The sequence below is a fragment of the Cetorhinus maximus genome, chromosome 2 (genome assembly GCF_964194155.1).
Source record: "Cetorhinus maximus chromosome 2, sCetMax3.hap1.1, whole genome shotgun sequence".
NCBI classification, from domain to species: Eukaryota; Metazoa; Chordata; class Chondrichthyes; order Lamniformes; family Cetorhinidae; genus Cetorhinus; species Cetorhinus maximus.
In genome coordinates, this window is record NC_135880.1 from 153,202,604 (window position 1) to 153,228,389 (window position 25,786).

Here is a 25,786-nt window from a genome sequence, read left to right on the forward strand (position 1 = left end):
GCACTGGGAGGGCTGGTTAAAGGGGCGCACAACTGAACTGTGCATTCCCAAATGAGGAGATACACAGCTGAGACTTATTTCAATGACAGTGCAGGGAATCAGGAAAGTGAAGCAATGATGCCCATTTTGCGAGACTAATCCTGCAAAGTGGCTCGAATCGATTTCCTTGTTTTCACCCCCTTGCTCAGTTTGGAAATTCCCCAGAGTAATAACGAACTTCATAGCAATTGGGTGAGTTGACAAGCTCCAGGAGCCTGCTAGAAAGTTGGTGCTGGCCGGTTCACTGAAGAAAAGCCTCAGGCCCCCCCCTCAAATATTCAATTTACTGAATGAACATTTACCTTCGTGCTTATTTGCAAGAGTGCAATATTCAAGTGCAGTGATTGAGGCTCCCAGTGCCTGGGCTAAAAGCAGTATATCCAAGCGCCTGGCCAAAGCAATGTCATAGCAGCCACTCATGTTTGGGGGGGCCTTGATACACACGCCACACTAGCCATCATTTCAGGGGGCAAGTACTCTCTAAACGGGAACAAAACCTTTAAACTCACATTCACTGACAAGTCATTGACAGAAGGAGGACCATTGGGGGCTAATGCTGACACTTGTCTCTTTCTCATTGATGCTGTAAAGAGGAGAACATCAGGAAGATGGGGGCTGGATTTATTTCTGCCTGCATTATCGCTTATAGGCAGGAGAGAGGAGGAAGGAGATTGCGATGGAGGCACCTGGATCACCAAAGGGAGCAGCAAGACCATCAAGACCAAGGGGCAGCAGGCTTCCTCCAGATGCAGGTAATGAGGCACACAGAGACGTTGTGTGTAGGCAGCTCACGAGACCCAGGGTGTACAGAGCTCACATGTCTTATCTACAAACGAGCGAGAACCAGTGTCGCTGACACCCACATGTCCAGGGATCTGGTGACTCACATTTGCCATATTCTCCAGGAATTGGCATCACAGGGACTGGGAGGCATCCATTGCCAGTGGCTGTGAAAGTAACAGCTGCTCTGAACTTATACACCAGTGGCTCCATCCAGTGCTCCACTGCGGACCTCTGTGGAGTCTCTCAAGCGTCTATGCACAAATACATTCGTGAGATCACAGTTGCCTTTTTTGAAAGACCTACAGTTATGCCAACTCCAACAGAGGTCAAGTAGACCGGAATGCCAGAGCACTGGGCTTTGCTGAGATTTCCAGATTCCCACAGGAGCAGCGTGCCATCGGCTGCTCTCATGTGGCTATAAAAGCTCCCTGGCAACAGGCACTGCAATGCATAAACCAGAAAGGCTACCACTCGCTCAATGTACAAACTGCAACCACAAGAAACTGATCCTGCAGGTTTGCACCAGATACCCAGGAAGCGTCCATGACTCAAATATCTTGAGTAGATCACAGATCCCAGACATCTTTGAGGGACCGCACAGAATCCAGGGCTGGCTCCTCGGTGACAAGGGGTACCTGCAAAGGGAGGGGACGATGACACCTGCTCGGAAGCCTCAGACTCCTGCAGAGTGAAGATACAACAAGGCTCATGGCGCTAGCTGAGCATTGTGGAGCACACCATAGGGATCCTAAAGATGCAAGTCTGATGCCTGGACAGATCCAGTGGAGCACTCCAGTACAGTCCCAGAGGGTCACACGGATCATCGTGACTTGCTGTGCACTGCACAACCTCGTGTGGCAAAGGGGGGAAGACTTGCCAGATGGAGGAGCTGCACGTCTCCTCCAATGAGGAGGGCCTCGAAGGGGATGAGGGTGATGAATTTGAGGAAGACGAGGCTGCAGGGGGAAAAGCCATAGCATGAGCCAGATGAAGCAGGCATGCGTGAAAGGCTCTGATAGCCACCAGATTCCACCAGGAGGATGACGAGTTGTAGTCAGTACCCCCTTGGACAACTACCTTCCATCATGGGCCAGCATGAGCACCAGCATTGAAATTCCTCTCAATTCCCCCATGAACTTCAATGTGAAAGTGAGTAGTTACACATCAGGCTCACATTGCCCTGATCCTTTGAAGGATGATGAACCCTTGACAGCATGTGTCCTTGCTGAGATGAGGTGCTAACTGGAGGAGGGCATCATGACATCAGACGTCAGAAGGCGCTGCCTCTCCAAGCGTCTCTTCAGCATTCCAGTCAAAACAGCAGCCTAGAGGAACCCGGAGCTGTCGGTCAATCGTCAGTGGTTTTATAGCTGTATGCCTTCATTGGGACGAGGCTCCTCAAGCAACAGAATACTCACTCTGTGTAACACTGATAATGAATCAGATAATTCACACTTGGGATAAGACAACTGATGACATTCCACTGCTGTGAATCCATTTAAACATGACTCAGTCGTCTGTGGTGCATTCTTCCAAATCACACTGACATCCGGCACTCTCAATTAGGGATCCTGGGCTGCATTTATCCTCAGCTTAATATGGAGGCTTTGCATGATAACGTCAAACACTTGCCTACCAGACATAAAAATGGCTCTTCTTTATTGCCGACATTGTACCCTCATGGCCAGCTCTGGTCCTTGCCAAGTCCACAATGCACACACCCCCAAGAAGCCCTCAAAGGCAATTGTCATAGAGATCTGAAGTTCTTTCAGCTTGATTCAATGAGAGTTGGGGGCTGCAGGGTGGAAGAGCTTATTGACCAAGGCACCAGGGTACAGGAAGCTATTCAAGTGTGGGAAGCAAAAAGGAATGTAGTGGTAGTAGGGGCTGTATTGTGAGGGAAATTAACACTGTTCTCTGCAATGAAGAGCGAGTGTCCAGATGGTTGCAAGCCCGATGCAAGGGTTCAGGACATTTGCTCTGGGCTGGAGAGGAACTCACAGTGGGAGGAGGAGGATCCAGTTGTCATGGTCCGAGTATGTACCAATGACACATGCAAGACGAGGAAGGAGGTTTTGCATAGTCAGTATGAGGAGTTAGACACCAAATTAAGAAGCAGAACCTCAAAGATAATAATCTCTGGATTATTACCTGAGCCATGTACCAATTGGCATAGAGCAAATAAGATTAGAGAAATGAATGCGTGGCTCAAAATCTGGTTTGGGAGAAGTGGGTTCCAGTTTGTGGGGCACTGGCACCAGTACTGGGAAAAATAGGGGCTATATGGTTGGGACAGTCTATACCTGAATGGTGTTGGGGGCTGGTGTTCGCGTGAGCCATATAACTGGGGAAGGAGAGAAGATTTTAAGCTAAATAGTGGGAACATTAGTTTGGAATCAAATTTAGGAAGATGTGGTAAACCAAAGAGTAGAGACAAGGCAAGGGAGAAAGGCACTAATATGGGAAATGATAAACAGGCTGTGACAGGAAGGGTCAGAGTATAAATCTAAAAGTAAATCAGGCAGATAAAGTTAGACACTACATAAATAATAAAAGGGCAAAACTAAAGGCTCTGTATATGAATGCTGGTTTAGCCAGCAACGCCCACATTTGATGAATGAATAAAAAAAAGACACCTAAATTGTAAAAGTAATCTCCAAAGTGTGTAAAATAACCTCTCAGTGCCTGTATGTTGAACGAAGCTTTTCACGCAAGCAGGCAAGAAAACAGCTGAGGTAACACTACTCACAGGCCTATTTTTCTGTTCTGTCTCCAGCTCCTTCAATTGACACTGTATTCTCACCTATCTTTTACTGTGGAGTTCCAGGAAATCCAGGAAACCCATGGGCCCACAGTTAAATTGCAAAGCCGTGTTACTATCACTATAATTGAATAATGTTAAGATTCTCCTGGAAGGTTTATGCACGTGCAGCCATCATCAAATTAGAACATGCTTCCCGATGCGCTAACATTTTTGGTGGTTTTAACATCTGCCCCCACCGAAACCCATGCGCTCTTCCTTATTATGTCCAAAACAGATTCACCGCAGATAAATCAAGACAGCGATAGACAGTGTGGCAACAGGTAACATTGCCATTGCATTTTAAAACAAACTGTCTGATTCAGTCAGGCTCGTGCTAGCCTTCCTGCACTCGCATATTGTCGATTTCCCAGAACAGAACATTATAGATGAAAGCAAAATACTGTAGATGCTGGAAATTTGAAACAAAGACAGAAAATGCTGGAAAAGCTCAGCAGGTCTGACAGTAACTGTGGAGAGAGAACTCTGTTTCTGGCAGGTCAGGGGCTGAGGCAGGTCAGACTTGATTTGTGTATGTTAAATAAGTATTATGCCTCCATATCTCTACTTAAAAATATTCCACCACTGCTGCTCCTGATTACTAACCAGTTACTCCGACTGCAAAGTGCTCTTGTGAGGACCACGTGGTGTAATTGTGATGCTACTTATGGTTGAATAACCTGCCAACATTGGATCTAATAAGAATGACCATTTTGACAATGTACTGATGCACTGTTGTTGTCCAAGTCATTATACTCCACACGTTTTGCTCACCTCCAGAAGGTTGGGCAAACGAGAGCAAATCAGGAGGAACAAAATATTAAATTTGAAACACAAATTTCTTCATGTAGTGAGATCTTAATTTTATTTTCCTTTTGTGAATTTAACAGTTATTTTACTTTACAACCCATCCCCACTCAATTTCTGGCTAAAAGCTGCTGAAAGTGAATTAGCAGTAGTTTCTGTTAGCTCTTGCAAAAAAGCAGAACCCAAATTTCACTCAGTGAATGGTTTCAGGACAAAGGTTAGACATTGACAGAAAAAGAAACATAGACCTCAACCTATATGGTTACTGAACCTGAAAACAGTCATTCATGGCACAGTATGTTACCTAGTAATTTTGAAATCATAAATACAGATAAAACACCAGTGGCATAAATGGAGTCAAAATTGACTCAAGGTTATCTGTATTTCTACAGGTACAGGTTATTTTATAGGTACAAGTTACTGTCCTACAGTGCCAGTCATTTTTCCACTTTGCAGATATAGGCAGTGTATATTTAGTGCATTGATTAATTCTCTCTGATAGAAAGGTTAAAAGGGACACTGTGCTGCTTAGAACACAGAAGTACAAAACATTGACTTACACTTGTTTCTCCAGTGGTGTGTTTGGGTCTACTCTCTCTCCTATAATCCCACAGAACTCCAGACCGCCATGTTTGATTAGACCTGGGGGCCTCAGTTGCCTGCGTCTGTCACATAAGGGAGAGGATTGTCTTTTCTCAATTCCATTGAACTGAGCTACAAGGAGACAACAAGATACAACAACCATACTTTAAAAAGTTTTCTCCTTCTCACTTAGTCATTCCCACCAAATAAAACAAGTCAGGAACTGGAAAATGTTATTGGGCCCAATTAGGCATTCTCTTTCTGGTGGTGGTATGTTACAGTTCAAACAGGGAACCCAAGTTGCTGTGCCAACATGCATGTAAAACCTTTACAAGCATGTTGTAGTCTGGAGCTGTGGATAGTGATGGCAGAAGCTCCAAGATCCATTCCATCACGTGGCTGACCAGGAATCTCTCCTGCCCTTACTGTTTGCCATTGGTGTGTGTTGGAAGGATTTGCAGATTGGTACTCAGCCTGTTTGACCACATTATTCCCTGGCCATAGGTCCTGGAGTGGGACTTGAACCCAGAGCTTTTGGCTCAGAGGCAGGGACACTGCCTACTGTGCCACAAGACTTCCCTCTTTTTGGTAGATTTAATTAAATTACTTTCTCAGCCTTTTTGGCACATCCATCAAACAAGGTTACCAATGATTACAGGAGCAGAAAATCAAATGTAAAAAGGTCAACATCAAAAAACACCAAATGCTGAATCAAAATTCAAAACATTAAGGACACAATTCAAATCACTTAAACACAAAATTATGATGCAAACCACCAATATAAACTTGCCATGCTATAATTATGCCCACCTTTTTGTGATGATGCTGCAGTGGTTCAGTTTTGTACCTTCCAACCTTTTAGCCTGCACTACAGTAAAACTCCTAAGCTCTAACTAATCCTATGTCTCTGCTTTCCTAATGATAAGTTTTGATTTTCTAAATTATAAATATGAAATTGAAGTATTGTATAAATACCAAATGTATGACTTTAATTTGGGAATTTAATATGTACATATCTTATGCCTATCCACACCTTACTAAATAAAAATCTTGGAGACAAAAAGGATAGCCCCTGAAAATGTGCACAAGGATTATTGTGTGTGATTAGCCTGAGCCTGTTTCTTCCGATGTAGGCACACCTTCTTGCTTGTATGATAGCTACATGCAGTCCAGTGCTAAAAGTGCATTTGAATGGCTGTACGCCTCAGCAGGAGGCAAAGGTTTGTGCAAGGCTATCACCACTTAAAGTTAGCCTAACTGAAGCCAGCCTTCACCTCTTAAAGAAGGAAAAGAGTGTCCTGCAGTCAGCATCGCAGTGAAGCAGTCTGGGAAGTGTGTCCGGCAGTCAGCATTGCGGTGAAGCAGTCTGGGAAGAGTGTCCTGCAGTCAGCATTGCAGTGAAGCAGTCTGGGAAGAGTGTCCGGCAGTCAGCATCGCGGTAAAGCAGTCTGGGAAGAGTGTCCTGCAGTCAGCATCGCAGTGAAACAGTCTGGGAAGAGTGTCCTGCAGTCAGCATCGCAGTGAAACAGTCTGGGAAGAGTGTCCAGCAGTCAGCATCGCGGTGAAGCAGTCTTGGAAGAGTGTCCTGCAATCAGCAACATGGTGAAGTAGTCTGGGAAGAGAGACCTGCAGTCAGCATCGCGGTAAAGCAGTCTGGGAAGAATGTCCTGCAGTCAGCATCGCAGTGAAGCAGTCTGGGAAGAGTGTCCTGCAGTCAGCGTCGCGGTAAAGCAGTCTGGGAAGAGTGTCCTGCAGTCAGCATCGCGGTGAAGCAGTCTGGGAAGAGTGTCCTGCAGTCAGCATCGCAGTGAAGCAGTCTGGGAAGGATGTCCTGCAGTCAGTTCTTGTTGAAAATAACAAGAGTGACATCACAAGACAGCGCAAGAGAGCAGCGGAGAGATCAGAACCAGCACGAGTGCAGGGAAGCTTCAAAAAGTGACATCAGCACAAAGGTGAGAGCTGATTGGTGAGTAGTGAGTAAGAGTTTTTCTCCAGTTTAAAATAGATGAAGCTAACGAAAGGTAAGAGTTATAGTTTTTATTTAAAGAACATAAATAATTTAACTTTTTTTTACTGTTTTTAACTTAAAGGTTTTTTTTTTCAACTAGAGGCATGGCAGGGCAGCTCAGTCCTGTGTTGTGTACCTCCTGCAACATGTGCGAAGTCCTAGACGCTCCTTGGGCTCTGACCGACCACATGTGCAGGAAGTGCCACCAGCTGCAGCTACTTGAGCTCTGAGTTTTGGAGCTTGAGCGGCAGCTGGAGGCACTGAGGTGCGTCTGCGAGGCTGAGAGTTTTGTGGGTAGCATGTTTTTAGACGTGGTCAGCCCACAGCTTATGGAAGTGCAGACAGAGGGGGAATGGGGGACCATCAGTCAGAAGAAAGGTGTCAGGCAAATAGTCAGGAAATCCCCAGGATGCATCTCGTTCAAGAACCATTTTTCTGTGCTGGAAAACGGTGAGAGTGACGGTTCCTCCGGGGAGTGCAGCTCAGTATGAGTGTCTCAGCTGCACAGTGGGGAGGAAAAAGAGGGGAAGAGCAATAGTGGTCAGAGACTCGATAGTAAGGGGAACACACAGGCATTTCTGCAGCTGTAGACATGGCCCCAGGATGGTATGTTGCCTCCCTGGTGCCAGGGTCAAGGATGTCACTGAACGGCTGCAGGGCATTCTAAAGGGGGAGGGCAAACAGACAGAGATCGTGGTACATATTGGTACCAACTACACAGGTAGAAAGAGGGATAAGGTCCTGCAAGCAGAATTTAGGGAGCGAGGAAGCAGATTAAAAAACAGGACCTCAAAGGTAATAATCTATGGATTACTTCCGGTGCCACGCGCTAGTGAGTATAGAAACAGGAGGTTAGTCCAGATGAATGCTTGGCTGGAAAGATGGTGAAGGAGGGAGGGCTTTAGATTTCTGGAACATTGGGACCGTTTCTGGGGACGGTAGGACCTGTACAAGGCGGACGGGTTGCACCTGAACCGGAATGTGACAAACATCGTTGCGGGGAAATTTGTTAGTGCTGTTAGGGGGGGTTTTAAACTAACTTGGCAGGGGGATGGTATCCTGAGAGGAGGAGATGCACAGCCAAAACTGGAAGAGAGACAGGAAGGCATAGAAATTATAGGCCAGTTAAGGCACAAGGGAGTTTGGTACGGTTGGATGGTATTTATTTTAATGCAAAGAGTCTGATGAATAAGGCAGATGAGTTGAGGGCACAAATTAAAACATGGAAGTATGATGTCATTGCTGTCACAGAGACATGGTTGAAAGAGGGGCAGGATTGGCAGCTCAATATTCCAGGATATGGGGTCTTCAGACAAGACAGGGAAGGAGGTAAAAGAGGAGGGGGTATCGCAATATTGATCAAGGAATCAACATCTTAGAAGGCTCCTCAAATGGAGCCATATGGGTAGAACTGAAAAATGAAAAAGGAGCAATCACATTGCTGGGAGTGTACCATAAGCCCCCAAACAGTCAAAGAGAAACAGAAGAGCAGATAAGTTGGCAAATTTCAGAGAAGTGTAAAAATAATAGGGTAGTAATAGTGGGGGATTTCAACTTCCCCAACATTAACTAGGTTAGTCATGGTGTGATAGGTTTAGAGAGAGCGGAATTCTTTAAATGCATCCAGAAGAGCTTTTTAAGCCAGTACGTAGAAGGTCCTACAAGAGAGGAGGCGGACTTGGACTTAATTTTAAGGAATGAAGCTGGGCAAGTGGTAGAAGTATCAGTGGGGGAGCATTTTGTAGATAATGATCATAACACCGTTCGATTCAAGGTTGTTTTGGAAAAAGACAAGAATGGGCCAGAAATCAGAGATCAAAATTGGGGGAAGGCTGATTTTAATAAGATCAGATATGATTTGGCCAGAGTGGACTGGGAGCAATTCAACAATTTCCAGTTCCCTGGCCCCAACCGCTTCCTCTTCACCATGGACGTCCAATCCCTCTACACCTCCATCTCCCACCAGGATGGTCTGAGGGCCCTTAGCTTCTTCCTTGAACAGAGGCCTGAACAATCCCCGTCCACCACTACTCTCCTCCGTCTGGCTGAACTTGTTTTCACACTGAACAATTTCTCCTTTAACTCCTCTCACTTCCTCCAAATAAAAGGTGTGGCTATGGGTACCCGTATGGGCCCCAGCTATGCCTGTCTCTTTATGGGGTATGTGGAACATTCCTTGTTCGAGCCCTACTCCGGCCCCCTCCCACAACTCTTTCTCCGGTACATCGATGATTACTTCGGTGCTGCTTCATGCTCTCGTCGGAACCTGGAAAAATTTATTAATTTTGCTTCCAATCTCCACCCCTCCATCATTTTCACATGGTCCATCTCTGACACTTCCCTTCCCTTCCTTGACCTCTCTGTCTCAATTTCTGGTGATAGACTGTCCACCAATATCCATTACAAGCCTACTGACTCCCACAGCTACCTCGACTACAGCTCCTCACACCCCGCTTCCTGTAAGGACTCCATCCCATTCTCTCAGTTCCTTCACCTCCCTCGCATCTGTTCTGATGATGCTACCTTCAAAAACAGTTCCTCTGACATGTCTTCCTTCTTCCTTAACTGAGGTTTTCCACCCACGGTCGTTGACAGGGCCCTCAACCGTGTCCGGCCCATCTCCCGCTCATCCGCCCTCACGCCTTCTCCTCCCTCCCAGAAACATGATAAGGTCCCCCTTGTCCTCACTTATCACCCCACCAGCCTCCGCATTCAAAGGATCATCCTCCGCCATTTCCGCCAACTCCAGCATGATGCCACCACCAAACACATCTTCCCTTCACCCCCCCGGCGGCATTCCGTAGGGATCGTTCCCTCCGGGACACCCTAGTCCACTCCTCCATCACCCTCTACTCCTCAACCCCCACCTATGGCACCTCCCCATGCCCACGCAGAAGATGCAACACCTGCCCCTTCACTTCCTCTCTCCTCACTGTCCAAGGGCCCAAACACTCCTTTCAAGTGAAGCAGCATTTCACTTGCATTTCCCCTAACTTAGTCTACTGCATTCGTTGCTCCCAATGCGGTCTCCTCTACATTGGAGAGACCAAACACAAACTGGGCGACCGCTTTGCAGAACACCTGCGGTCTGTCCGCAAGAAAGACCCAAACCTCCCTGTCGCTTGCCATTTTAACACTCCACCCTGCTCTCTTGCCCACATGTCTGTCCTTGGCTTGCTGCATTGTTCCAGTGAAGCCCAACACAAACTGGAGGAACAGCACCTCATCTTCTGACAAGGCACTTTACAGCCTTCCGGACTTAATATTGAAATCAACAACTTTAGATCTTGAACTCCCTCCCCCATCCCCACCCCCTTTCCGTTTCTTCCCCCTCCCTTTTGTTTTTTCCAATAATTTATATAGATTTTTCTTTTCCCACCTATTTCCATTATTTTTAAATGTATAACTGTAATGCCCTGTCAGTCTTTCCACCCCACCCCCACTAGAGCTGTACCTTGAGTGTCCTGCCATCCATTCTTAATTAGCACATTCTCTTAGATAATATCACCACCTTTTACACGTCTTGGTTCCTTTGTCTGTGACATCTTTTGATTATCTGCTCCTATCACTGCTTGCTTGTCCCTACAACCACCCCCCCGCCAACTTCTCTCCCCCCACCCCACCCACCCCACCTTAAACCAGCTTATATTTCACCCCTCTCCTAACTTTACTCAGTTCTGCTGAAGGGTCATGAGGACTCGAAACGTCAACTCTTTTCTTCTCCGCCGATGCTGCCAGACCTGCTGAGTTTTTCCAGGTAATTCTGTTTTTGTTGTGGACTGGGAGCAGCTACTTTTAGATAAATCTGCATCAGAGCAGTGGGACTCATTCAAGAAGGAAATAGGGAGAGTACAGGACCAACATATTCCAGTAAAGATAAAGGTGGGACCAACAAATCCAGGGAATCCTGGGTGTCGAGGGATATACAGGATTGGATAAAAAGAAAAAGGGAGGCTTATGGCAGATACCGAGGGCTCAAAACAGCAGGAGCCCTAGAGGAGTATAGAATTAGAAGGGGGGGAACTTAAGGAAATTAGGAGAGCAAAAAGGGGGCATGAAAAAACATTGGATTTTCCTTTGTTTTACCTGCCAAAGTTATTTTACAAGTACATTAAGAGTAAGAGGATAACTAGGGAAAGAGTAGGGCCCATTAAGGACCATACTGGTAATTTGTGTGTGGAGCCAGAAGACATAGTAAGGGTTCAAAATGAATGCTTTGTGTCGGTGTTCACAAGTAAGAGGGACAACGTGGGTATGGAAATCAGGCAGGAGGACTGTGATATAATTAAAGAAATTAGCATAGAAAAGGAGGATGTTCTCAGTGGTCTGGCAGGCTTAAAAGACGACAAATCTCCAGGCCCGGATGAAATGTATCCCAGGCTGTTGAGTGAGGCAAGGGAGGAGATAGCAGGGGCGCTGACAATAATTTTCAATACCTCTCTGCCCACAGGGGAGGTGTCAGAGGGCTGGAGGACAGCCAATGTGGTACCATTATTCAAGAAGGGAGGAAGGGATAAACCAGGGAACAACAGGCCAGTCAGTCTAATCTCAGTGGTGGGGAAACTATTGGAAGCAATTCTGAGGGACAGAATTAACCTACACTTGGAGAGGCAGGGATTAATCAAGGACAGTCAGCATGGTTTTGTTAAGGGGAGGTCATGTCTGACCAATTTTGATTGAATTTTTCAAAGCGGTGACCAGGTGTGTAGATGAGAGCAATGTATTTGACGTAGTCTACTTGGATTTCTGCAAGGTATTTGATAAGGTCCAGCATGGGAGACTGATAATGAAGGTAAGAGCCCATGGGATCCAAGGCAATATGGCAAATTGTATCCAGAATTGGCTGAGTGGCAGGAAGCAGAGGGTGATGGTTGAGGGGTGTTTTTGTGACTGGATGCCTGTGTCCAGTGGGGTTCCACAGGGATCGCTGTTGGGTCCCTTGCTGTTTGTGCTATATATAAACGATTTAGACTTGAATGTACGAGGGTTCATCAGTAAGCTTGCGGATGACATGTAAATTAGCAGGGTGGTAAATAGTGAGGAGGATAGCTTGAAATTACAGGAGGATATAGACGGGCTAGTCAGATGGGCTGATCAGTGGCAAATGGAATTTAATCCGGATAAGTATGAGGTGATGCACTTGGGAAGGACAAACAAGGCACGAGAATACACGATGATTGGTAAGAACCTGGGAAGTATCGAGGATCAGAGGGACCTTGATGTGCATGTCCACCGGTCCCTTAAGGTAGCAGGACATGTCGATAAGGCGGTTAAGAAGGCATATGGGATATTTGCCTTTATTAGCTGAAGCATAGAATATAAGAGCAGGGAGGTTATGCTGGAACTGTATAAAACGCTGGTTAGGCCACAGCTAGAGTATTGCGTGCAGTTCTGGAATCCGCATTTTAGGAAGGATGTGATTGCACTAGAGAGAGCACAGAGGAGATTTACCAGGATGGTGCCTGGCTTGGAGAATTTTAGTTATGAGGAGAGATTGGATAGACTGGGATTATTTTCCCTGGAGCAGAGGAGATTGAGGGGGGCATGATTGAGGTGTATAAAATTATGAGGGGCACAGATAGGGTAGGCAGGAAGGAACTTTTCCCCTTAGTGGAGGGATCAATATCCAGGGGACATAGATTTAAGGTAAGGGGCAGGAGGTTTAGAGGGGATGTGAGGAAGAATTTTTTCACCCAGAGGGTGGTGGGAATCTGGAACACTCTGCCTGAAAGGGTGGTAGAGGCAGAAACCCTTATAACATTTAAGTATTTGGATGTGCACTTGCGATGCCATGGCATACAAGGCTATGGGCCTAGTGCTGGAAAATGGGATTAGAATAGTTAGGTACTTGTTTGGCTGGCACAAACTCAATGGGCCGAAGGGCCTTTTTCTGTCTTGCAGGCCTCTATGAATCTATAAGATGTGCATTCTGGCCAGGGCAGATGATAGAAGTGGCTGAGGAAGACATTCTGTGCAGGAGCATTGTCCAAAGTTCGTGCAGACATAGCATTGGAGGGCTTGATGCAGAAGGTGGTCAGAGGGAGAGATGTGTTGCTCCCCAGTGGGCCAGGAGTGCCTCCAAACAAACGCAGATAGCAATGGAACTACATATTTGCCACAGCCAATGCAAACAATATGGCCCCAAACGATCTGGATGCAGTTTTGCAAGTAATTTAATGACCACATTCAAGTGGTCAGGGTCAGCAAATTCATCTTCAAATGCCTTGTAATTGAACTCAGAGGTGATCTGAAGCATGGTGATCGTACATTTCCAAGTCAAAATGGCAACTTTAAGGGGAATTTGTAGCAGGTGGTGTTCTATGCACCTGCTGCCCTTGTCCTTTTATTAGTGGAGGACCACAGATGCTGCCAGGCCTGCTGAGCATTTCCAGCACTTTGTTTTTACTGTAACTTCTAATGTTTTGTGAATCTATACCCTTAGACTGCTTTGCTCCTCTTCCCCATTCAGACTGTTATTTGCAAGGAGTATGTGGCTTCCTTATTCCTCCTATGAAAATCCACCATCTCATTTTATCTATATTGTAATTAATTACCAAGTTTTACACCCATTCCTTCATTGTATTAATGTCTTCAATGAAGACGGTAGGTAGTCAAATATTCCTGACGCAGCTACGAGGCTGCCTACAGCAACGTCTTTCATATTTTAAGTGTTTTAATTACAAGGAAGGCAGACACGATGTCCCACAGCCACAGGTTCTTCTGAAGAGCTGTATCTGTCAATTCTGCCTTATTTTAAGTGATATTTCTTTTTAAAAAAAAGCAACCGTTGTACCAATGAATCCTAGCTCCGTTCATTTCGGGGAATTGACCATGCAATTATTGCCTCTAGAGTCTCCCTGTCCGGAATTTTCTGCTCCTGCCGCAGCATGTTCCACCCCCCACGGCGGATGCGGCGAGCCATTCAAACATCCATTGACGTTGGCGGGACCGGAAGGTCCAACCAGCGGGAAGGGCCAGAAAATTCCGGCCCGAGAGTAGGTTTCTCACTCGAATTTACTAACTCTGCACAAATGGAATAACAGCTACAGACAAGAAACTGCTACATTTTCTTAGATAGGATTTTGAGCTAAACCAAACAAAGCCTCAAACCAGGCAACGAAACAGAAGCAAACTAAAAAGCTCTGCCCTGTAACCTCAACTTTGTAGAATCTGGCCTCTAGCAGTTATCAGTAAACAAAAGCCGGAATTTTACCCGGAGGCAATGTAACCTCATCTATCCAACTGGAAAAGTACTTGACCTCCAACTCAGAAAGAGGCAACTCCACAATTAACTACTCAAATTAACCATAGGATGTCTTAAATTTTGTTATGATCTCAGTGTTCTTTTTTCTGAAAGAGATTCGAATTCCCAGTTATTAACTGAAAGAATTGTGCCACAAGATTTCACATTTCAAACAAAAACTGTTACTGTACAAGAGTTAAACAAAGCAAGTACTATTAGCATAACTCTATGGGGCAGAATGTTCCGTTCCCACTGGTTCAGGCATCATGGCGCGCATGAGTGGACAATATGGCGGGAGGGCCAAAAATCGGTTTCACAGTGTTGTGAAACCAGTATCCAATCGTCCGCTCCGCCTGTCAATGGCATGTCGAGAACTTCATTGTATTACATCTGCACATCATTATCAGCCCAGTTCGCCGGAATATCCCCCCACACCGCATTACCCGGGCACATCGGAGTGATTGCATGCCAACGTGTTTCACAGCTGAACATAAACAACGTGCACCTGGTGAGCTGCACTTTGCTCAAGGCTTTGAGGTTTGTTTGCCTACCTTGCTTCGGTCAGCACTCTCAGCCATCAGCACCAGGCTTCGCAGGCAGCACCACGTCAATTTTACGGGGGCTCACGAGCAGGTCTCTACCTACCAGACCAGCCGTGAGACGGGGGTGGCTTTTCAATGGCTGCAGGGCTAGGGCTTGCTTGGGGAAGGAGGAGAATTGACCTCAGGCAAGGGAAGAGGCTGCAGGACGAGAGCTGTACTGGGGAAGGGGGTATCCCAGGGTGTGTTTGGGGGCACAAGTGGGAGTGCAAGTGGCCTCAAGAGGGTAAGGGATGAGGAGGTAATCTCCAGAAGAGATGAGGCCAGATGGAGATGTGAGGGTGTGTGAGAGAGTGAGTGGTGTTGTCCCTTGAGCTGGCAGTGAGTAAGATGCCAGTAAATGTGTGATGGGCTTGTGAATATGAGAGTTTACAGTGATGAAATAGTTGCTTTACCCTGGCGGCACATATGAGATCATTCATCCTCTTCCTGCACTGGTTGGTGAGTCTCTTCTTTGCAGTATTGGCACTGGCCACCACTGCCACTCCAGCCCAAGCCGGAGCGGTGACACTGATGGGCCTCCTGCAGCCAGAGCAGGGGTAGAGGACAACGCAGTGGCCTCTAACAGTGTCCAGAAAGCGCCCCAGGGATGCATCGCTGAATCGGGGCCATGTCTTCTGTGCAGCAGTCCTAGGCTGGAAGCACTGAGAGGTGTACACACGGCTGCACTTTAAAGATGGCGCCCGGCATGAGGAAGCAGTGAGGTGATGGTGTGGCGGGTGAATTGGAGGTTGCACACCAGCAAAGTGTGTTTCCCGGAAATGCCTGATTAATGAGGTGGGATTGGGATGATACAGCACTAAAACCCGCCATTGCAGCCAGCGTTAAACACCCTCTTTCCCACTTGCCACCGCACTTAATGCAAATCTGGGACAATTCCACCCGAAATTTTGTAAATACTTATACTCCACAACCAAACATCTCAACAGCACACTTCTTGCTAGACTTTTATTTCCACCCAAGGGTGTCCCTGTACTTTACAGGATCTTGAGGGTTCCTTCATGAAACTCAGAAAGCAGTCTCCTAATGATACGCCTCTTCTCACTTGCAACTTTGACTTTATTAAATAAACACAGATCTCCCTTCGAATTGCAATTACTTTAGGTTTGTTCACCAGTTTCTCAAACCTGGAGTTCTTAGTTATCTTACACTTAAAAAATTTAATCCCCAAACCAAAAGTTATATTCCTAAAACATATGAATCATAAAATTGGATAGTCGTGACAATTTTCTCAATAGATTTCCTGCCTAACAGGCAGCCAAATTCTCGGGCTCACTATCTATCGGGCATAGTAGGGAAAGCAACCTTAGAGTAGATAGAAAATGAGGAGACCTGGATATGTGGGGAATACTTGGAGATCCGGTCCGCTGTTTGTTATCTATCGCCAACCTGCTCTGGTAGCCACAACATTTACTTGGCTGGTCTAGTTCAGTTTCTGATCAATGGTCACACCCCAGGATATTGATGATGGCGGGGGATTCAGCAATGCTATTGTATCAAGGGGAGGTGGTTGGGTTCTCTCTTGTTGGAGATGGTTATTACTGGGCACATGTATGGCATGAATGCTACTTGCTACTTATTAGCCCAAGCCTGGATGCTGACCACATCCTGGAGTGCTTCATCTGCAATTCATGAGGAATTGTGAATGTTGCTGAATATTAGAAAGCAGTTCTACTTCTGAACTTATGACAGGGGGAAAGTCATTGACAAAGCAATTGAAGATACTTGGGGCTAGGATGCTGTCCTGATGAACTCTTGCAGCCATGCCCTGGGCCCAAGGTGATTGGTCTCCAACAATGACAACCATTTTCCTTTCTGTCAGGTAGGCCAGTCACTATTACTTCACCTCTGGAATTCAGCTTGTGTCCATGTTTGGACCGAGGCTATTATGAAGTTTGCAGCTGATGATACTGCCATTGGTGAGCAGATTTTTGGTGAGTAAGTGCCAGTTGATAGCACTATTCCTGACTCCTTCATCATTTGACTGATGTTTTCCAAGAATTGGCCAGATTGGATTGGTCTTGCTTATTGTGGACAGGATAACTTCGGGCAATTTTCCATATTGTCAGGTAGGGGGCCAGTGTCACAGCTGCACTAGAACAGCTAAGCGTGCAGCTAGTTCTGGAGCATATGCTTAAGGACCACGTCTACTAACACATAAACTCCCTTTTGTTTTACTGGTTCCAGGGTATGGTTGTAAGGAAAATTTTAATTTCTGACATTCATAAATTAGATTGTCACATAACGAGAAGCACATCACATGAGTAGAAATAGTTGCTGGAGACAGGAACGCTGGAGGGCATGGGGCACTAAGCTCTGCTCAGCTGGACATAGGGCCCAGTGGTCCTCCACAAAAAGGGAAGATGTGGAGCAGCAACAAAATATGTGGGTGCTTCGGTCAGCATTTCCAGAGGCAGTGTACACCCTTGGAGAGAGGTTGGAGGAGTTCACCTTGAGCAGGAATGCCGTGATGATGCATGCATTTGCACAGATATCCACCTCCATGTCTAGAGTAGTCACCTGCCTGTAGAATTAGACATGGTATGCAAATGAGTGTACGCTTGACCCAGACCAATGACCGGCACTCTGGCTGCACTTTACGTAGGATGGGGCAAAGCCTGCTTTGGAGATTCAACCCATCAGTGACACACAGCCCCGACACTTAACTAACAGGGAAGTGCAAGTGGGCCATGAGAGAGATGATGGTGAAAGGGCACGCATGTTGAACTGATGTAACCACTAACTGAACTGTCCATCATGTGCACTATGTTGAGTTTGTCTCAATATCAGCACCAAGGCACCCTCACTTCTCATTCCTTGTGCCCCATTCCACTGCACATGCTGCCTTCTGCTCGATTACCGAATCTGCCCCTGCACAGGTGCAGATGAGGCAATCTTTAGCAGGGCTCTCACAGGCTCCAAAACCCAGAGGATGTCTGCCATGGGCATCTCCAGTCTGGCAGCTGTGGAACGAACAGTCTCCCTCCCTCCAATTCAGCTGAAGCCACAAAGATTGCACCAGATAGGAGTAAGAGGAAACGGAGGAGAAAGGTGCATTAGTTGCACAAGGGAATGTTTATTTCTATGAATGAAAGGCTTTATTGAAACACCTCATTCTCACGGCCTCTACTTTGTCACATCCACCTGGACTGCAGTCTTCAAGTGAATGTTGTGATCAGCAGTCTTTGAGGAGGAAAGGATGTGCATGTGATGGTTTACAGCTGGAATGAGGTATGTGGGTGTGTCTTTGGAGGAGGGGCAGTGTCTCTGATGACACTTTGAGATGGATTCATATGCACATATTAAGTGAAGCGTGCCAGAATGAGTCTGACATGGGTTCCTCCGGCAGCCAGGTGTGTGGCTGCAGAAACATAGCTCCTCCTCCTCAGAGGATGGCAGCCATTTTGCAACTTGCATTTGCACAGTGATAATCTGCTCACTGATGTTAATTTGAATTCTGCCAGGGGCAATCACTTCCTGACCTCATTAAGGTCTTGGTCCCAACATGGACAAAAAAGAGCTGAACTCAAGTGGTAAGGTGAGACTGACTGCCCTTGACATCAAGGCAGCATTTAACTGAGTGGGGCATCAAGAAGCCCTAGCAAAATTAAAGTCAATGGGATTCAGGGAAAAACTCTCCACTGGTTGGAGTCATACCGAGCACAAAGGAAGATGGGTGTGGTTTTTGTAGGCCAACCATCTAAGTTCCAGAACATCGCTGCAGGAGTTCATCAGGGTAGTGTCCTTGGTCCAACGATCTTCAGCTGCTTCATCAATTGCCTTCTTTCCATCATAAGTCAGAAGTGGGGATGCTCGCTGATATTTGCGGGATGTTCAGTACTATTCGCGACTCCTCAGATGCTGAAGGATTCAGTGTCTATATGCAGCAAGAGCTGGACAATATTCAGGTTGGGGTGATAAAGTGGCAAGTAACTTTCACGCCATACAGTGGCCAGGCAATGACCATCTACAACAAGAGAGGGCTGAATCTTCCGGTCGGTGTGTGGGGGCAGGCCCGACACGCCAACGCGCAAAATGACGCACCATGACATCAGGCATGCGTCCCAACATCATCGTGCGTCATCGCGATATTTCGTTCGGCAGGCACACGCTGGAGGCGGCTGTGCGCCCGCCGAAATGTCACCAGCCTATTAAGGCCATTAAGTAAGTAATTAAACAAGTTAAGAACGCTGGCCGTCCAACCTTAAGGTTGCCGGGCAGCCGAAAAGCCCAAGCGGCCTTGGCGTTTTTCAGGAAGCCTCATCCAAGGGCGAGATGAGGTTTTCTGAAACTTTTATAAAATCAATAAATAAATTTTCCCAACTTCACAAACATGTACCAACTCATGTGACACTGTCACATGAGGGGACATGTTTAAATAAATTTTTATTTCATTTATTAAAATGATTTATGATCTATTCAATCTCCCTGAGGCAGCTCCATGCCTCAGGGAGATTGCTGCGCTCTTTTGCGCGCAGGCCTCGACTCTCCCTCCTTACCCCCACCTGCACAGGTAGCGCTGAGCGTTACCGGCTGCGCGGACCTTAATTGGCCCGCCCGTGTAAAATGGCGGCATGCAGCCGATCGCGAGCGTCTCTGCGCCCGCCCCCGCCCAACCCGCCTACCATAGGAAAAATCCAGGCCACAGAATCCAGCCTTCTGCCCTTAACATTCAATGGCATTACCATTGCTGAATCCCCCACCGTCAACATCTTGGGTGTTACCATCGACCAGAAACCAGCCTTACAAATACTGTGGCTGGAAATTTGGATCTTTGTCTGAAGAAAAAAAAAATGCAGTGCCAGAGGAAAAAGTCAGGGCTGCGGTATTAGGAGAATTGCTCTGGAGGATAGCCGGCACAGACACAATAGGCCCTTAATCTTGCCCACTTCATTTAAACCCAAATTACTGAGATATGCCATGTAAAACAAGGAAATTCTATTGAACACTGTGGAACCCCAATGGAAACAGCTTTGCAGTCACAGAGACAGCTGTTATCTGCTTCCGAGAAAACTTTGGATTCACCTTGTCACTTTTCATTCAATTCAGTGGGTTTTAACTTTTCTCACTAGTCTGTCCTTTGAGATCTGGCCAAAAAGTAGGTAACATCAACTACGGTACCCTCTGTAACCCCCTCAAAAAAATCAGTCGTTAGTCGGACACAGCCTCCTCTTAACAAATCTAAGCTTACTGTACTTGATTAATTCATGCCTTTCAGTTATTGCTGTGCCTCAGAAATTTTTCCAATAATGGTCCCTTCACTGAGCTAGGCTGACTGGCCTGTTACCCTTGATCTATTCCTCTTTCAAAACAAGTACATAACATTGCTCATCGTTTACTCTTCCAACACCACACCTATACCGAGAGGGTCTGGGAAATAATGGTCAAAGCCTCTACTATTTCTTCCCTAGGTTCTCTTTACATCCTAGATTTATCTACTAGATGCTAAATCCCTTAACATTTCCTTTTCCACTTTGTAGTTACTGAGGAGTGTGAGATAATGGACAGGATGAACAACGTCTTTTTCATTCTCCTCTTTTGTGAAGACAAGTGCAAAGTATTCATTAAGAAACATGCCCACATCTTCCGCACACGTTACCTTTTTGGTGTGTAACAGAACCTACTCTTCCTTAGTTGGATTTTCAAAAGGCTTCAATAAGGTGCCCCATAATAAAATTATATGGTCAGAAAATGTGGAGTCAGGGGACAAGTGGCAGAACGGATTGCTGGCTGACTTCAAGACAGAAAGCAGACCGTGGGAATAAAGAACAGTTAATCAGAGTGGTGTAAGAAGGGAAATGGTGTTCCACAAGGATCAGTGCTGGGACCACTGCTGTTCAAAATTTGCATTGACAATTTGGACTTTGGAATCAAAAACACAATTTCTAAATTTGCAGATGACACCATATGGGGGTGAATAATAGTCAATACTGAAGTAAATGGCAACAAATTACAGGAGAACATTAATCAACTTGCAGAATGAACAAATAATTGGCCAGAAAGTTCAAAACAGAAATGTGAGGTAGTACATTTTGGTAGGAAGAATAGTGAGGTCACTTATTACTTAGAAGGTGCAAGTCAAGGTGGGGTGGAGAAACAGAGATCCCAGAGTACAAATACATCAAACACTGTATTTTCACCACAGTAAAGCATGGCCATAAAAATATCAAACCAAACACTAGATTTTATACCATTTTTCCCATAAAGAGTAAGGAAGTTATGCTAAACCAACATTGACCTTAGAGTACACTTGAGAATACGACATGCAGTTCTGCACACCATATTGTAAAATTGGTATAGAGGCACAGGAGAGGGTGCAGAAAGCATTTACAAGCAAGAAACCAGAAATGCATGGGTATACACATCAGGAAGGGGTTAACATGCTGGATCTCTTCTCATGAAAAACTAAGGCTGAGGGGTGACATGGTCTTCAAAATTATGAAAGATTTTGTTAGAGTGCGTACAGAGAATGTTTCCTTTCACGGAGAAGAACATAACCAAAGGCCATCAATATAAGACAATTGCCAAGAAATCCAATAAAGAATTCAGAAGAAACTTCTTCACCAAGAGAAGTAAGAATGTGGAACTTGCTACCACAGGGAGTGGTTGAAGAGAACAGTGTAGGTGCAATTAAGGGGAAACTATACAAGCATGTGAGAGCAAAGGGGAACAGATGGGTACAATGGTACAATTAGATGAGAAAAGATGGGAGTAGGCTCGAGTGCAGTATAAATGCTGGCATGGACTTGTGGGCCGAATTACCTGTTTCTGTGCTCCATGTCATATGTAGTCCAAGTAAAACATCTTTGGGTTTTCCTTGATTTTACTTGTCGATATCTGGACACCAAATATTCCTGGTTACAAGGTAGGTACTATTTTTAAAAAATTGTTCATGGGATGTAAGTATTGCTGACAAGGTCAGCATCCCTAATTGCTCCAGCAGTGAGTCACCTTCTTGAGCCACTGCAGTCTTGTGTGGTGTAGGTGCACCCAGAGTGCTGTTAGGTAGCTGAGATACTGGTGGGCCAAAATTGAAAAGGAGCAAGAATTAGAAAGGCTAGCTGTATTTAAAGTTGATAGATCATCAGGAACGGATGAAAGGCATTTGAGGTTCATGAGGGAAGTGGAATTGTGGAACACTTATCATAATCTTCCAATCCTGCTTAGATAAAGGGGTGGTGCAAGAGGACTGGAGAATTATAACTGTTACACCTTTGTTCAAAAACAGCTGTAAGGATAAACCCAGCAATTACAGGTCAGTCAGTTTTACCTCTGTGGTGCGAAAGCTTTTAGAAACGAGAATCTACAAAGTTATCACTCAATTGACTGAATGTGGATTCATTAAGGAAAGCCAGCACAGATTTAAGGAAAAATCATGTTTTAACTAATTTGTTTGAGTTTTTGATTAGGGTTATGCAGCTGATGTAGTGTCCATGGACTTCTAAAAGGTGTTTGATCAAACGTCACAGAACAGGCTTGTCAGTAAAGCTGAAGCCCTTGGAACAAAAGGAGCAGTGGCAGCATGGATAAAAAAAATTGACAGTGAAAGAAAACAAAGTAGTGGTGAACATTTGGACTGGAGTAAGGTTTATAGTGGGGCTTCCCAGTGGTCAATATTAGAACCACTGCTTTTCTAGGTCTATATTAATGTCCTTTCACCACGGAGGCAGGAAACAGGTGTCGCTCTGTTTCCCTGTTACAGCTGGAAACTGACCAAAGTTCGGATTTTTGTGGGAGTGAGCCCTTAATTAACATGGAGATGGATTTCCTGTCCAATTAAAGCTATCTGGGGCAGGAATGAAGCTGGGTCAGATATGGGGGACTCATTTAGATACACAAGGCAGCCACTACTGAGGCTGCTGCTTGTCCTGAGGGAGTTTGCCACATGATACCCCATCTGCCAAATTTTTGCCCATTCACTTAACCTATCTATATAACTTTGCAGACTCCTTGGGCAGAATTCTCTCATCCCGCCCGTGGCAGATTTCACGGTGGGCGGGAGCAGAGAATCCAGCGGGATGCAAAATAATCGGAAAACTGCTGTCGTAAAAACAGGTTGCAATTCTCCAGACGGTGTTTTCATGGTGGGTCGGTTATCCTGCCAACTAGTGGTGTGAACACCACTTGCATTCATTAGCATATCATGAATGCTCATTAAAACAGCTGCTCGCCGGAATCTTGACACGCCTTCCAATCTTCCGTCACACCAGCAGGAAATTACGTTGGCGTCAAACCCGCTTGAAAAGGGGAGGCGTGCACAAGTCGGAGCTCAATTTACTGGGAACTTTGAGGTGAGCAGAACATATCTGCCATAGCACTGCACTGGTCTCGTTGTGACGAACGCCACTCTGCAGGAGTTGTAGGGTTGGGCTTAACCTTCTCTTTGCTTTCATTGTTCCGAGGAACACCACTGTGCTGTGGAACTCATACAGGCCTCCACTTTGAGATTAGCACTTCAACCAGGGGTGGGCTGTGAGACAAGGGGTCTCACAGCCCACTCCTGAGCTGACAAACATGAGGGGGTCAACGGAAAGGGAAGGCTGTAGAATGGCAGTCAGGGGGAAGGGTGAACACGAGGGAGGCCTTTCTGCGGTCACCCTCTAACCTCTTGTTGCCGTGGGAGTGAGCAGGAGTCTGCTTAGAAAGGAGGAAGACCTCCTTGCGATGAAAGCCACTGAAAGCCAAAGGCTTCATTAACACTGTTAAAAGGCTACTCCGAACTCAGTGGCTTCACATCACGGTCACTGCATCTCAAGAGTAACTCTCAGAAATTTAGAATTTGGGAGTGCTGGCAATAGTGACGGATACACAGCTGTATCATATATGGCATTCCATCAACGAAGGCCTGTCACGTGTTTACCAGATGTGACACTCATAATGGGCCAAAGGCTATTCACTCAATGACCATGAGCAACTGATTCGTCATTAATATGCCACATCAGAGATTAGAGCACAGAGCTAGGTTGGGTCAATCATCTCACTGAAACTTTAGCATCCCATGTAGGGCTCAAGATGTTACATATCTGCGGTGCCATCTTGGTCACCACACAAGTAGGGCAGGAAAAACTATGGACCCTTACAGTCTTCAAACATGTCATTCTCTGAACTTTGCTTTCTTGCCCCTTGAATCATTAATGTCTTTAATGTTTCCTTTCAGAGAGAAGGCAAAAGCAAATATGGATCCATGGCTCAATGTTCCTTTATCAGGTCCTAATGCAATGGAGGAGATGAAGGAGGGAGAGGCGACTCCGCGCGCAGCTCCAGCAGGAGGGACGTGGTCAAGTAGAGCCAGAGCATGAACAGGAGGAGACACAGAGACAATGGGGGCGACGCGTCAGACCTCGGGTTTATCGTAGAAGAGCCTCCTACATACAAACGAGTGAGAGGCAATGCCGTGTCCTGAGTCCTGGTACATCACGTACGTCACATTCTTCGTGACGACCTGATGCCACATGGAGTTGGAGGGTATCCCCTGCCAGTGGCTTTGATGGTGACTGTAGTGCTAAATTTCTTGGCCTCTGGTCCTTTCCAAGGATCAATAGCCAACCTGTGCGGCATCTCTCAGTGCGAAAGACATCAATGCATGAACGAGGTCACAGATGCCCTTGACAGAAAGGTTCACTATTATGTCCGGTTTGCTATGGATGAAGATAGCCAGGCTGCAAGATTCACCAGTTTCACCGCCATCACAGGCTTCCCAAGAGTGTAGGGTGCAATAGACTATATGTGGCTATACGGGCTCCTTGGCAGCAGTTCTTAATGTTTATAAACCGCAAGGGCTATCATTCCATCAATGTACAACTGGTGTGTGATCACCAGAAGCACATACTGTACCATTAGTGCACGGTACCTGAGGAGTTGCCATGACTCCGACATCCTGAGTCACTCCCAGGCGCCTGAGATTTTCAAGGGGCCATTACGTCTGCAGGGATGGCTGCTTGGGGATAAGGGAACCCACTGAAACACTGGCTGATGACACCGGTGCATCGCCCTCAGAGTTGTTCCGAGGAGAGGTACAACACTGCTCACAGATCCACACGCTCCCTTATACAGCAGGCCATAGGGCTTCTGAAGATGCGCTTCAGATGCTTGGACCGCTCAGGTGGTTCACTTCAATACACATCCAGCAGGATTTCCCGCATCAAGGCAGTTTGTTGTGCCCTTCACAACCTGGCTATGTAAAGAGGTGACCCCATGTCAGAGGATGAACTGGAGGAGGGTGAGAGCTCACCGGAGAACAAAGATCCAGAACCCCCAGGAACCTCACGAAGCTGCTCAGGGTCAGTAAGTGCACGATCACACTATGGAGGAAGACGTGGGAGACGTGCCAGTGATATGTTAATCACTGACAGGTTCATCACTAACAGGTTCCAGGAAGAGTAAAGTCAAGTGAGGGAATATGGCCACATCTCTCCTAGCCCTCAATGCCACCTTCTTTCAATTCAGGGGATGTCCACCCACTTGCAGTGAGAATGAGTCGCACATTCACAATTGCCGCATGAATCTCCAGGCCAAGATCTTCGCTTTGGTCTGTGGAGCCCTGTGAGTGAGCTCACTCTGGGAACTGAGAGCCCACATAGGAACAAGAGCGATGCGAGAGAAGACTTGAAGCCTTCGCCATCATCTAATGATGCAAACACTGCTGCGATGAGATGTGGGCATGCCTAGGGATCTCCCCCTCCTGTGCATGTTTTTTCTTTTGCCACTATCACTGAGGAGACACAAATGGCGCTAGAATACCAATGCTGATGAGCTGCCCTCACTCAATGGTGTTCCTTGAGGAAGGAAGGTTAGAAATGCTTACATCACACACTTCAAATAAAGATTTAAACACATCTCCCTGACATCACAGGAATGCGAATCTCAGTGGGACAATATCACTGAGTGGGAGGAAGGCTGAACCTCGAAATAAGAGTACTCCAAAG

At 46.2% G+C, this 25,786-nt stretch overlaps 1 protein-coding gene across 1 annotated transcript in view; it reads right to left on the bottom strand.

Moving 5' to 3' along the window:
• LOC144698748 (SH2 domain-containing adapter protein B-like) overlaps positions 1-25,786 on the bottom strand; it is a 196,178-nt gene that overhangs the window by 24,677 nt on the left and 145,715 nt on the right. The window contains exon 4 of the mRNA XM_078570513.1: positions 4,990-5,143. Coding sequence (XP_078426639.1) covers positions 4,990-5,143 — 154 coding nt within the window. The remainder of the gene's footprint in view (positions 1-4,989; positions 5,144-25,786) is intronic.